Genomic DNA, 15351 nt, shown 5'->3' on the forward strand with positions numbered 1-15351 from the left:
GGTGAAGATTCAGTTTCAGTCTTTTGGATCTAGGTTTCCAATTACATATTACTTAAGTATTAACTGCACAAGTAATGAGTTGACTTTAGACTAGGAATTGGTGTGTGGAGGATGCAAGAATCTTTTTTTTTTTGATGAAATTTTTACCTATTATGTATTAAACATTCTTATTGCTGCCCTGCAAAGCCATAGCAGACTTGAGGCACTGTTGAGGGCCAAATTATCTCCAAGTTGAGAGATGTCTTTGGGTTGAATTAAGAGTCCTACCCAAGCCCTAACTGGTTTGGCTCAGTGGATAGAGTGCCGGCCTGCGGACTGAAGGGTCCCAGGTTCAATTCCAGTCAAGGGCATGTACCTTAGTTGCGGGCACCTCCCCAGTAGGGGACGTGCAGGAGGCAGCTGATCCATGTTTCTAACTCTCTATCCCTCTCCCTTCCTCTCTGTAAAAAATCAACAAAATATATATTTTTTAAAAAGAGCCCTACCCAAAACTGAAGTGAGGAGGGGAGAGCCCATGCCTCCACTGCCCCATCCCACTCTCCCCTAAACCCTCTGCCTTTTAAAAGCAAATTGTTTTCACTGTAATGTTGGACACTACAGGTATCCATATCTCAGGGCCAGCAGAGACCTCTGAAGCCTTCTTCATGTCCTGGCTCTCCCTCCACCCCCCCAATCCTGTGGGGTTTTTTTCTAATATATATTCAGGATTTTTATGTCATAGCTATCCAGGCTCCACTCTCTAAATTTTAAGAACTTTAATCAAAAGTTTAAATTGAAGGTGCTGTTTGTAGAACCATATACTTACTTCCACTTGCAAGACTGGCACTGGCAGATCCACGATCTGGGCAGAAATATTTCTTACCTAGTAAAGAAAAAATATGATTGAAAATGAAATTCCTAGGGCTGGGTTAGTAAGTGCTCAGTTGTACCCCAGGACCTCCAAATCACTTAAAACCCAATGAAAGCCCAGCCATCATGACAAATCTTTGAGTGTTGTCTTAAGAAAATGATGCTGGTCATCACAGCTTCAGCATCTCCTGTTTTTTGATGCTCACCTCCCCCTGCTGAGCTGAAAGTTTCCTGGCTTTTTTCCCTCCTCTTATTCCTTTGTTGTCCTGTGTAGTGATTTGGTGAAAGAAATTATTGCTGCCTACTTCCCATCCACCTCCCCTGCACTACATATGAGTTTCAAGTTTCATTATTGCAATAAAAGTTCTTTACACTGGCTTTAAAAAAAATCCTCATGTCATTCCACCCAGATTGTCCTTATTTGTAAGTTCCTACTGACACCACTTTCAAATTGAGTGTGAAGCCCATAGTCCTGGCCTTTGGTCTCCAGTGTCATTTTCCCTGACTGTAGAGTTCTGGAGTAGCCCTGTGTTCTTGACTGAAAATTGGACATCTGGGACAGAGCAAGCTAATATTATGAACTTGTTCATTTTTCTGGGTCACCTCAGTAAACCCAGTTAAATCCAGCTCAGATTTTTTTAAAAACTCAATAGAGTAGCATTTATGTCAAAATAAGAAAATGCTCAAGAATTTTATAAGATTCCGAGTGCATGGAATCTTTGAGATTCTGATGAAACAAGTTCTAACTATGAAAATACTAAATAATACAAATGAGGGTCTTTTCTGTTGTTAAAAATCTTGGTTTTTACACTACAAGCTTCTCCTCAAGTTTGTTCTCAGGACACAGAGACACACTATCAAAAGCAGAACCATATACTTACTTCCACTTGCAAGGCTGGCACTGGCAGATCCACGATCTGGGCAGAAATATTTCTTACCTAAAGAACAAATATGATTGAAAATGAAATTCCTAGGGCTGGGTTAGTAAGTGCTCAGTTGTACCCCAGGACCTCCAAATCACTTGCTCCTCAGTTTGTGGACACCTGGCATATTTTCTTAGATGCTACAAAAACAGAAAAGCTTCTGTTTTTAAGGTCCCCTGAGTCTTGTCCCCACCTTCTAGGCAGTGTTTTTGATTAAGGGTCACTAACTTCCTGAACAGATCCGGAAGCATCAATCACCAATTAATATGACTAATGTCAACATTAGCAGAAAAGTGCTAAGACTTTGCAGCAGTCAAGACTGTAGTGACAAACATTTGAGAATATGCCTGCCTTTTAGTTTTGCCTATAGTAGAAGCTCACTAAGTATTTGCTGAATTGGATTTGAACTATAGAGTTATGTTTGGGAGGCGATAATTTAAGCCATCTGTGTTCTAACCAACTGTTGAAACAGGACTCTGCTGTGTATATATACACTGGCATATACACAAACACAGTTGGCCTAATCTTCCCTCTGAATATAGTAGAAACAGATTTTTGACAAAGAGTATCGGGTGGGAATTTTCCTAGGTTTCCCAATCATGACATTTATAATTTACTCTTTTTAAATATGTACATTTTTAATCAAACTCTGTAAGTGATGGACTGGTATCTTAATGGAAAATTTTTTCAACATTAGGATGGAACACAAGGTCTGACTTAGGAAGGCTATGCTGAACAGACTCTTTGTGTACTATATACTTAGTTCAGAGTAAAGGCAGCTTTTAGCAATTTATTTCAGGCATGGGACACTAGAACCACAGATATGTATGGATTTGAGAACTATAAAAGAAAATTCACCCAGAGTGCAGACAACTAATACACAAACACACACACACACACACACACACACACACACACACACACCGAGTGGCCAGATTATTATGACCACTTGATGTTTGTAGGCAAATTAGCTATAATTTCACACTGAAGTTGCTAGAGGGCCAGACCATTATAAATAGGGAAGCAGGTTGTTTACCACGACAGTAGAAGTGATTTTTTTCTGAAGATATGGGTAAACAACACGATTTAACAGCCTTTGAACGTGGTATATATTTGAACGTGAATGGCCAGATTATTATGACCACCTGACGTTTGTAGGCAAATTAGCCATACACTGCATTGTATGGGATATTGAAGCCAATGGCCTGTTCGAACACCTTTGCTGTCTGCAGTTACCAAGATAAAACGTCTCCAATTCACACAGGAACACAAGGATTGGACAGTCGAGCATTGGAAAAAAGTCACGTGGTTGGATGAATCATGTTTCCAGTTGCATCATGCAGATGGCAGAGTGAGAATTTGGCAAAAACAGCATGAAAGCATGCACCCCACATGCATGGGTACAACCCTTCAAGCTGGTGGGGGCAGTGTTATGGTTTGGGGCATGTTTTCCTGGCATGATTTGGGCCCTTTAATTCGTGTGGAACAACGTCTGAATAGCACAACATATCTAAGTATCGTTGCTGATCAACTTCATCCTATCATGTTGATGGTGTATCCCAATGGAGATGGCTTCCTCCAACAAGACAATGCGCCATGCCACAGTGCTCGTATTGTGCAGGAGTGATTTCAAGAACATGAGGGAGACTTTACCTTGCTTAGGTGGCCCCCACAATCACCATATCTCAATCCAATTGAGCATTTGTGGGACGAAGTTAAAAGAGTCATCAGGCAGTTGGTTCCACAACCATCAAATCTCACAGAACTGGACAGTGCTATTCATCAGGCATGGTGTCAGATTCCTCGCATCACCTTTCAACATCTCATGGAGTCAATGCCAGGAAGAATCGCCACATTATTGAAGGCAAAAGGTGGTCCAACGAAGTACTGATGGGGTGGTCATAATAATCTGGCCACTCACGTTCAAATATATACCACGTTCAAAGTTTGTTAAATCATGTTGTTTACCCATATCTTCTGGAAAAAATCACTTCTACTGTCGTGGTAAACAACCTGCTTCCCTCTAGCAACTTCAGCGTGAAATTATAGCTAATTTGCCTACAAACATCAGGTGGTCATAATAATCTGGCCACTCAGTGTATATCTTCAGTATTTCATGTGAAAGGCAAATCTTATAGCAGAGTGGTTTGCTCTTTTGGTGAAAATGTACCCCGGGGCCAATTCTTCCCCACATTTTTACAAAGAAAGGAATCTTTTTTATGGGTCTTTTTCATCTAGTAGGCACTAATTAAATATTTTTTTGAATGAGTAGGTAAGTGAAGAAGTGTTTTAGTTCAGTGGGATGGGTGATGATCAGGGAACAAGACTCCAAGGAAAACCAAGCAGGAAGAGCCAAGTGCACAGGCACTGTGATGGTCTCCAGGAAGCAATAGGATGCCTCTACAGTTGCTTTGAATTTTAGTGTGTGGAGCAGATGGCTGGTATATATTGCCCTTGTTTTTGACTGAGCCTGACATCATTGCAAGTTGCCAACCTGTTTGAAGAATAGAGTTTTAGCTTATAGGTATAGCGCCGAGTTCTGTTTTACAAATGGATTATTTGGTGGCTCACAGTGATGTGAATACAGACTCTACAATTTTAGGTAGCAACCCATCGTTTTTCTAGGATAAGTCCAAGTCAACAGACTGGATGAATATTCCAGGCCAAGTTCATCTGACTGGCTCTCTACGTAACCCTTATTCATTAAACTGTGAATGTCATTGAAGCCTAGTGAAGATATATGGAACATTTAAGCAGAACATTCTGTCCCTCAAAACCTCCATGTCCAGAGTAGCAGCAATTAGTCTTGACAACCCACCTCATGCCAACTCATTCTCAACCCCAACCAACCAGAGGCAAGCATTTACTTACAGTGGGCTGAGCTGGAAGGCAGGTTGAAGGGTATTCCCGTGCTTCTGGCTGCCTGGGCGGAGTTGCAATTCTCCCACATGGCAGATTGCTGAGGATAGGCTACACATCTCTCTTGCTGCATGAAATTTAGGAAGGACTCATATTTCCCATTAGGCTGGGCCTCTGGAACCAGGTGCCCAGCAGAGAAGGCATGAGGATATTCTGGCTCTGGAGATCCTGCGCTGTTTAGGGAGGAGAAATGCCACAGCTCACCAGGCTGAACAGAGGGACTCCCAGTCAGGGGCACTGGGTACTGATCCATAGCCATGGGACCAAATCCATTCGTGATGCAGTTGACGGTGCCATTTGCAAAAGATACTTCTGGTTGTGGCTTTGTCCACTGAGAAGAGAAACGCCACTGATTTGGAGGCATGTCACTATCTGAGAAGGAAAGATTTAGAAGACATGTTAGGTGTGTATTTATTGTTTTCAAAATGGATGTAACTTAATTTTTCTGGTTAATACATAATATATTTTTTAATGTGAAGAAATGTAGAAAAGATTAAAAAAACTCATCATAATATCCAGCGACCACCATTGTCCACCTTTAGGTATATTTCTTACTAAGGTTTGTTTTTATTCATGTATGCATTGTATTATTTTTATTTTTATTTATTGATTTTAGAGAGAGGAGAGAGATTTTAGAAAGAGAAAGAGAGAGAAAGGGAGGAGAGAGGGAAACATCAATTTGTTGTCCCACCCATTCATGCATTCACTGGTTGATTCATATATGTGCCCTGACTGGGGATCAAACCACAACCTTGGCATATTGGGATGGCATTCTAACTAACTGAGCTACCTGGCCAGGGCTGCATTGTTTTCACATCACATATTGTTTTTAAGGCTGCTTTCACATCATTAAAATACCACAAATATCCCCCATAGACATGAATGGAGACGACACCAGCTTTTTAAATGGCTGCACAGTATTCTATCATTAGGTAGTAACTTGACTAGCAAACATTGTATTTGTGAGAAACTCAGTTATTTGCGATTTTGTTTATTAACAACATTGTGATGAACACCTTTGTATATACATTTTTGCATCCTTGTCCAACTAGCCCCTCAGGGAAACTTTTGAAGGATTGCTTGATTAAAGGTGATTTGTGTGTGGTTGTTGCTGTTGTTTGGCTTTATTTTATAGCTAATCCTTTAAGTACACAGACTATGAAGACTCCACTGAACTTTATAAGGGGTGTAACACTTGCCTGTGTCCATCAATTACACAAAACTAGGGATTGAAACCCCATTTTCAAGAGGAATTTGGGGCATGGGGATGTTAGAAGACTGAACCAAGTTAGCAAAGCAGATTAGCCAAGTAGGGATCTAAGCTGGAGTGATAAGTGATGGGGTAGGGAAATGGTTGTTTGGACCTCTTCCTACATAAGCAAAGCATTCAAGGTCAAGCAGTAACTTAGTTTCTTCTTGCGGACTAACTAATGAGGATGGAGACTCCTTTGGTCTCAGAAACACTAATTCTAATTGTACCTATAAATAGCAGCAGAATTTGAGTCCTCAAGAAGTCCAGGATAGTTCATGACATGGATGTTTCATGATGGATGTTTTCTCTGTTCTCAACTCCCATTCAAGCAAAAGGGAAAGAAGGAGAGACTTTTAGCAGATACTTAAAGCTTGGAACCTCTCAACTATCCAAGATAATGAAGGGGGCATGGGTGTAGAGACAGAGGAAGATTGGAAGGCTGGAGAGGCTGTCTGGTCTCTTTTCCCTCCACATGTGCCTCTCTCAGCTCCTCTGAATGTTCAGTTTGCCTGGATTCTGTACAAGATAAAAACATCTGAGAGGTCTACCCGGTGATACTGGAGTGCTCCCACCCACCACCCTAGCTTTTCGATGTCATAGAGATGATAAGAGCAAAAAAGCCCTAACCTACGGGGCACAGACATTCTGCCCAACATTTCACATCATTTACAATGATTGGCCTCTTTCAATGAAATCAAGAGCAAGGAAACATATAATAAGATTTGTTCCCAGGGATGGATGCTACTTTTGAAAACTGATTATCTGCAGGAGAGTAGCAATTCAGGGCACTGTATAGCACAAATAGAGTGATTAAGCTAACTAAGTATAATCATTGTCCATTCTTTGTATTCAATGAGGGTACCACATGCCCTAAGAACAAATTTAAAACAATGTGTAGCCTCCAACAACTGGGTCGTTTCCATCTGAACTGGCCTTACTGATCTTGTACATATGACCTAGGCACTGAATGCACTCTCTCAGAAAGGATCTCCCTGACCCTCCAATCTAGAGTTTGTTATCCTGCTATTGACTGTGACTATGTTCTGTTTATTTCCTTCATAGCAGTAATCCTAACCTGTAATTTCTTCATGTATTCATTCACTCACTCTTAGCCTTCTCTGCTAGCCAGTAAACTTTGAGAGGACTGAGATTATTTTTCTTTTGTTCACCACCATATTCTCAGGAACTTGCACAGTGCCTGGCACTTAGTAGGCCCTGACTAAATATTATTCTAATGAACGTACGCATACGCTTACACATACATGTACCCATTCTCAAACATATGCACACACACATACTTCTCCATTAAATCTTTCTACACTGATGAGAGCAGCATGCAAAGTGGTTAAGAGCACAGACTTCAATGTCAGATGTCAGACAGGCTTGGAGTCTAATCCCAGCTCTGCTCCTTCCAAGCTGTGTGACACTGAGCATGTCCCCACCAACCTCTGAGCCTTTGGGACTGTTGTGAAATTAAATGAGACAATCCATTTAAAAGGATGTGGCACAGTTCCTGGTACATAATAGGTCCTGAATAGTGATAGCTGTTGCTATTATTGTTAATCATTATTTTGGTTTATAAACCCAGTTTGGGCTCATATTCATAGGTTTCTTTCCTAGTTTGCAACACTCATATAATCAACTTAGGAAAAAGCAAAAATGTAATGTATGAGACCTGAGTGTCCTCCTACCCTCAGTGCCAAAAAGGGAAGAGAGGAAAGGACTAAGCAAAAAAGCCCGCAGCAGCAGCACTTCAGGGATGATGTGGAGCAGTGGTTCCCAAACTTATTTGGCCTACCGCCCCCTTTCCAGAAAAAATATTACTCAGCCCCTGGAAATTAATTTTTTTTAATTTTAATAGCAGTTACTCATCGCCCCCAAATGTACCTGTGGCCATCACCGCCTCCCTGGATCGCTGCAGCGCCCACCGGGGGGCGGTAGCGCCCACTTTTGGAATCACTGATGTGGAGGATCGAATAGATACTGGCTCTAAAAGAGATTTCAGAAGCCTGTGCTCAGTATGTGTCCATTCCCAGGGAAGACTATGTCAGAGATGGGCAGGAACAACTATAAATCTAGAAAAGCTTTTCTTTATTGAGCACTTACTATGGAGCAGACACTTTGCTTAACATTCTGCATACATGGTCTTATGTAGTAACCCAGATGAGAAAATAGAGACTCAGAGAGGTTAAAATAATTTGCCTAATTCACACAGTTAGCAAGTGATAAATCTGTCTGATTCCAAACCTCATGCTCTTACTGGCTATGCCTCTCCAACATTGCAAAGAGTACTGTGAGATGGGCATTTCCCCACACTACTAGGGTTGGATGGGTGGCAGATGGGCATAACACTTCTAGGGAGCGCTTTGTCAGTACATGTCAAAACCCTAAAATTTGTGTGTACCCTTTGACCCAATCATTGCACTTACAGCAATTTATTTTAAGGATATAATCAATGATGCATGTATAAATTTAGCTACAATGATTCAAAGTGACATAATACAGTTAAAGATTGGCAATAACCTAAATGTCTAAAACTTTTAATAGATTCGGTATGTCTATAAGGAGGATATTCTTGATGTTGTAGTAGAACATATAATGGCATAGAGAGAGATATATGACTATTGTCGATTAAAAAAAGTTACAACCCATTTTGTGCAAAATAATGTTATGCTGTAAAACTTAGTATGTGTGCATAGATGCACACGTGGTTTTGAGCCCTGATTGCTTACCCGTGTTTTCTAAATTCTTCAAAAATTAACACATTATTTTTGTGGTTAGAAAAAGTTACTTTAAAGTAAAAACTTAAAAAAACCTCTTGACTCAGTGACTCTGGGTCATAATTATGATAAGACCAACACATAAATGCCTGATTCCCTTCCACCCATACTTTCTTCTTTCCTTCTTTCCCTCTCTCTGTCCCTACCTTTATTTATTTATTTTTTTGGAAGGGAGAGGGAGAGAGAGATAGAAACATCAATGATGAGAGAGAATCATTGATCGGTTGCCTCTTGCATGCCCCCACTGGGGATGAAGCCTGCAACCTGGGCATGTGCCCTGACGGGAATCAAATCGTGTCCTCTTGGTTCATAGGTCGACAGTCAACCACTGAGCCACAACAACCAGGTTAAGTTTTCAATTATTTAAAAATAGAAAAATGCCTCATCTTTAGCAGCACATTCTTGGGGTTGTCTTCCTCTTTAAAAACTGTCTTTGGTACAAGGCGACATTTAGAATGAATGCTAAAAGGGGAATTATCTTTCTAGCAGCTCCCTCTCCTGCCTACTCTCTTCTCCGTGAGATTTCCACGTGGCTATTTCATAGGAATGTCATTTTCTCTTTTCTTTTTTCTTTTTTTATTGCTTAAAGTATTACAAAGGGTATTACATATGTGTCCTTTTTTTCCCCCCGCCCTTGACAATCCCCTGGCCTCCCTGTCTCTACCTTTAATACAAATCTTGCTTTATGATTACATTGAAACTGAGATCCCTCAGAACACACACCCACATCTTGTACCATGAAAGTCCAAACTTTGGCCTGCCCAAACTGCACACATTGACTCTCTCCTCTCTGCCTTCTTTGCGTTATATTGTTTGTATTAGCTAAGATAAAAATAATACCAGAGACAGAGGGACAGCTTATAGGAGACAGTCCCGTTCTTGGGCACTGGGAGTGGGGGTGGGTACTGTTCAGTCCCTCACCATACTTCACAATCACTTCCCTGAGATGCCTAGTGTTTTGGTGATTTATCCAGATTCCTTTTCCCAGCTGAAAATGGAGATGAAATACAGAACATGTGAAATATAGAAAGTGGCTAAGAGCTCAAAATCTGCAATCAAACTGATTTGCTTGTGAATGGCTGCCTCTTTCTAGCTGTGGGATCCTGGACTCTCTGAGCCTCGGTTTCTTTACCATGAAATGGACACAGTGAGAGTTAACCAGTAAGTTGGTATGAGGATTCAATGAGATCAATCATGTGACACCCCTAACAAGAGGTCTCACTCACAGAAAGTATGTGCTCAGTAAATGTTAGCCATTGTAAACAGTATTAGCTATAGTTCTTATGGGCATTATTAACTCTCTTGCCAGGGTGTTGTCAGAGTCTACAAAGGAAGGACAGTGAAGTAGTCAAGAGATTGGCTCTGGAGTCTGACTGACCTGGGTTTCAGTCTATCACTCACATGTGTGATGCACCATGTTATTTACCCTCTCTGGGCTGCAGTTTCCTATTCTGTGAGGATATAGAAATCTACTGTAAAGTGGTTTTGTGAAGTACAACCCACATGCAGAAAAATGTACAAATAAAGTGTACAGCTTGGGAATTTTCACGAACTGAGTAATGAGCACCCAGATCAAGAAACAGAACGTGACCGCCATCCCAGAAGCCCTCCTCGTGCCCACATCCAGTCACTAGCCCCCATTCCCAAAAGCAACCCATCTTCTTCTAACAACATAGGTTCAGTTTGTCCATCTTTGACCTTTATGAACCACTGAAGTGGATGCAGTAATTGTAGCCTGGTACCTGGCATCCAATAGGAGTTTAATATATGTTGGCAGTTTCCTCTCCCTGGCTGAAAAGGAAGACACCAAGTTGTCAGTATTCAAAGGAATGACTGTAATGAATTCAAGTCAATGTATTTAGATCTAAATCAAAGAACCCAAATTAGCAATATCTTGTCTGTGCATAAAGAGCCTGGGGTTTTGCCCCTTCTTTGGGGCCAGATAGATCCTTTGAATCCCAGTTTCCACCTATCAATTCCCCAAATGACTCAAGATCAATCATTCCCTCTCCTGCTCTGTAGTACTCAGCACACTCTTTTTAAAAAATATATATTTTATTGATTTTTTACAGAGAGGAAAGGAGAGGAATAGAGAGCTAGAAACATTGATGAGAAACATCGATCAGCTACCCCCTGCACACCCCCTACTGGGGATGTACCCGCAACCAAGGTACATGCCCTTGACCGGAATCGAACCTGGGACCCTTCAGTCCGCAGGCCGATGCTTTATCCATTGAGCCAAACCAGGTAGGGCTTCAGAACACTCTTGAACATCACCTCCTCACCTCTTCATCTACCTCCTTGTTCCCATTTTAACAAGACCTACAGCATTTCCTTTAATATATGCTGCTACTACATCCCCTTCCACATGTTCACTTAACTCACAAGAGTCTCTAAGAAAATCACATCTCTTGACTGGAAAAGAAATTTCTTAGAGAAAAGTAAATTCTGCAAAGGTGAGTAAGCACATCAGATGTATACCAACTCCTTGTCCAAACCCAAAGAACAAAACCAGAGTGATGGCATCTAAAAACACAGGAGCTCTTCCTATGGGGGCAGAGGCCCTGCATGGCCACTTTGCACAAAGTGTCCAATTTGGAGGCATGTACATCTTCCAGTGGGAGCAAGGCATTAATGTGCGCTCAGCAACTGCAATGAAGAGCTCTTAAATCAATCAGGCCTGCCCTGGCTGGTGTAGCTCAGTTGGTTGAGCATCATCCCATGCACCAAAAGGTGACAGATCAGGGCCAGATGTTTCTCTCTCTCTCCCTCTCCCTTCCTCTCTCTCTAAAAATCTATAAAAACATATTTTTAAAAAATCAATCAGACCCTGGTCTATTTGCACATCTCAAAAAGGTGATAAAGAGCCCTATCAAATCACATCCATCTGGCAGGGTGACTTCTCCATTAGGCACAGCAGGTACAGTGTCTAGGGCCCATGAAAATATTTTAACTGCCTTTAAAATTGTAAGAAAAAATAAATATAATAATTATAATGAATATATAAAATGAATGCATCCTAGATTATATTTGCTTTTATGCCATTTTAGGAAAAAATGTCCTTTTTCATATCTTTACGGAGGAATGAGCCTATGAAGCAAAGTGTCCAGGGTCCATAAAAGCCATACTGAGGGCTTGCCAGCTTATTTATGGCTTTCTCCAAACCTAGATATTTTGATGAGCACATTTTTTACATAGCTCTTGAAATAATTGTTTTGAGATATAAGAATGTATATTTAAAAATAATTACTAAATAGTTAATGCAATAGACACCCCTGATACTGTTAAGGGTGCAAAGAGGGATGTGGTAAGGTTCCATCTACCTCTCTCTGGCCCCTTCCCTGACCATCAGATCATCCACTATTAGTAGAGAGGAGTCTGGGTGTACCTATATGGGACATGCTTTTTTTATATTGTGAATATTTTGGTCATCCTGCCCCTGTGAGGCCAGCAGTAGTAGAAATAATAATAATAATAATAATAATAATAATAATAATAATAATATAATGGTAATAATAATAATACTGGTAAAGGTAAAAATAGCAAACAGTTATGATGCTCTTATTGTGTACCGAGTAGTTAATCCAGCCAGCACTTGACACAATTGAGGAAACAGTGAAATAGGTGAACTAATTTGATTAAACAGTGTCCATTATCACATTAAACTTCTAAGAAGGGGGTGGCAGCATCTTTCTGACAATATGGCTTGCCTTCAGCAAATATATACATGTGTATGTGCATTAAGAGAATCAGAGAACTATCTTTCAGTGATAGCCTCGATTGGAAGTTCCAGCCTCTTCCCCCACAACATGCTCACCATTCTTCAGGATCACATCTCCACTCTGGCTGAAGGGGCTCAATTCCTGGGGGCTCTTGATATTGCTCAGAGCTCTGGAGAAGTGTTCATCCACTACGCTGCCGATGTCCCCTTGAAAATAGGTGAAAATGACACACCGAGAATTCCACTCAGTCTTTATAGGCTTCTGCATCTGGGTGGCATGCATACTCATTTCTTCCATTGTGATACAGGTGATAGCTGCAGATCAAATGTGAAATATTATTGGCACTATTTTCCAAGTGGCTTGGCTATAGTTTGGATGAGCAGTATCCTTGGGGGGCAAGAAGTTAGCTCCTACGAAGTACAAGTTCAACAACCACGCTGTGCTGATCTGAGGACCAGCTGAGGAGCCTGATCTGATCAGTGTTTAGGAAACAACTGAAGGGGCCCTTTCTTACAAATTAGAAGAATTTTCTGGCAACATGACTAGAAGAGCATTAGGAAATGAAAGAAAATAATAATAATGAGGCCAAATCATGAGGTTACTTGCTTTCTGGGGAAGTGCCTCCCTCCTCCCAGAACTACATGATCCCCCTGGAAAAAGGGATGAGGTTCCCTGACTAAGCAATCCAGTGTGTATTGACAATTTCAATAGTCATAGTAAGCATTGCTTTCCATCTTGACTACTTCCATGCAAGAGAATTAAACACATCAAATTCTCCCACTCCTCCTGATACCAAAATCTATGTATGATGGTGGCCTTCACCCACCCACCCCATCCCAATCTTAGAAACTAGCAATTACAAACCACTCCAGTCATAAGGCCTCCGTAAAGCTATATTCTGAACCAAATGCAGATCTCAAAACACACACACACACACACACACACACACACACACACACACACTTCTTGCAAATGTGAAAGATTGTCAGCTCTGCTCACCACCATATCCTCTGCACCTAGATCAGGGCCTGAAATAGAGCAGATGTTCAAGAACTGTTTACTGAATTGTCTTAAGCTTGGCCTCTATCATTGTATTCTACCTTGAACTTCTTGAGGGCAGAGGCTGTCCTTTTGCACTCAGGCCAGTAAATGGCACACAACAGGCAATCAAGACATGCTGTGGCCTTTCTTTAACTGGGGAAGTAGCTCATCGGATTGCTTCTTTACCATTGGCCACTCTTGTGCTCAGGCTAAAGACATCTTTAATATATTCATTCTTGTGAATATGCTGAAATGAGGATAGTTGAATAGTCCTGTTTATGAGATCTTTTAGGATGGTACTTTTTCTTATTCATTTCTTTAACCCTAACACCTAGCACAGTATAGGTATTCATTAAACAATGGCTGAATGCCATTTCATGCAGAGACAGCACAATGCAAGGAAATCATATCAATTAGAGGAGTCAGAGGATCTGGGGTTGACTTTTGGGAAATCACATGGCCTCTCTGGGCTTCAGATTCCTCTTGGGTAAAATGAAGAGATTGTAGTATATGAATTCTGCAGATTATTCTTTTATGGTTTTGCTAGAAGTGTCAACAGATTATGATGGGGACATTAGGAAGGAATCTGGCAGTCAGCGGGGGACACTTTATAAAGAATTCTCCTTTCAGAATCACTTTAGCCCCAGTCATAACCGGACTATATTGTCTACAGAAGCCTTTGATTGAGTACATCAATCTATTCCCCCTGGTTGACAGACACACTAAGTATAATCAGGAACTACTTGAAAAATGAATTTATTGTATCATTATTTCAAAAAACATGTGGACAACTGCTTTGAAAAAATGTTTGGTAGTTTTTTATATAAAGTTAAACATACCCATACTACATGACCCAGCAATCCCACTTCTAGGTACATATAACCAAAAGAAGTGCAGATATATGTCCACACAAAGACTTGTATGTGAATGTTCATAGTGACTTTATTTAAATAGCCCCAAAGTGAAAACAACCCAATCTCTGTCAACAAGAGAACAAATAAACTAGCTGTGGCATTTTCACACAATGGAATGTTATTCAATAATAAAAGGAGCAAACTACCAATCCACACGACATCATGGAATAATCACAAAAACATGTTGAGTGAAATAAAGATGGACACAAAGGAACACCTTATATGATTCCACTTACATGAAATAGGCACAATCTCTGGTTATAGAGATCAGAAAAGCAGTTGCTTGTAAGGTAGAGATTAGGAAAAGGCAGGAGGAAACTCTCAGGGGTGCTGGGAATGTCCTACATCTTGTCGAGGGTGAAGATTATACATGGATGTATACATTTGTCAAAAATCATCAGATTGAGCACTTAAGATTTGTGAATTTTGCTGTAGCTAAATTATTCCTCAGTGACAAAGCACATGATATATTCACATACCCAGAGTTGTAGAAATAAAGCAAAGGTATTATCCTTGAGCACATTATGAGATAAGTCAGAGAAAGACATGTACTGCATGTTATCACTTAGATGTGGAATTTTAAAAAGCCAAACTTGTAAAAACAGAAAATAAGATGGTGGTGACCAGAGAACAGGAACAAGTGTTGTTTAAGGGTACAAATCTACAACAAGTTGTATATAAGCCCTTAAGATCTAGTGTACAGTACAGTGAATATAGACAACAATGCTACATTATCATCATCAAAACTGCTAGAGACTAGAGCTTAATTATTCCAACTACTAAAAAGGATAATTATAAAACATGAGTGGTGTTAATTGTGGCTACCATGGTAATCATATATAATATATAAATTTATCAAATTAACATGTTGTTCATGTAACATGTAAAGTCACATAATATAATGTCAAATATATTTCAAAAAATAAAGTAAAGCAAAGGTGTTGTGAATTA

General features: G+C 40.4%; 1 protein-coding gene across 1 annotated transcript; it reads right to left on the reverse strand.

The window, feature by feature from the left end:
• Positions 1-767: 767 nt before the first annotated feature.
• Positions 768-12755, reverse strand: VGLL1 (vestigial like family member 1). Its single transcript, XM_023757129.1, has 4 exons — positions 12541-12755; positions 4644-5063; positions 1731-1787; positions 768-862 (listed from the first exon to the last, which is right to left on the reverse strand). The coding sequence occupies exons 1-4, from the start codon at positions 12740-12742 to the stop codon at positions 768-770; spliced, it is 774 nt and encodes a 257-aa protein (XP_023612897.1). The 5' UTR covers positions 12743-12755.
• Between the last annotated feature and the right edge of the window lie 2596 nt (positions 12756-15351).

Source organism: Myotis lucifugus, unplaced genomic scaffold (assembly GCF_000147115.1).
Source record: "Myotis lucifugus unplaced genomic scaffold, Myoluc2.0 scaffold_2, whole genome shotgun sequence".
Lineage (NCBI taxonomy): Eukaryota > Metazoa > Chordata > Mammalia > Chiroptera > Vespertilionidae > Myotis > Myotis lucifugus.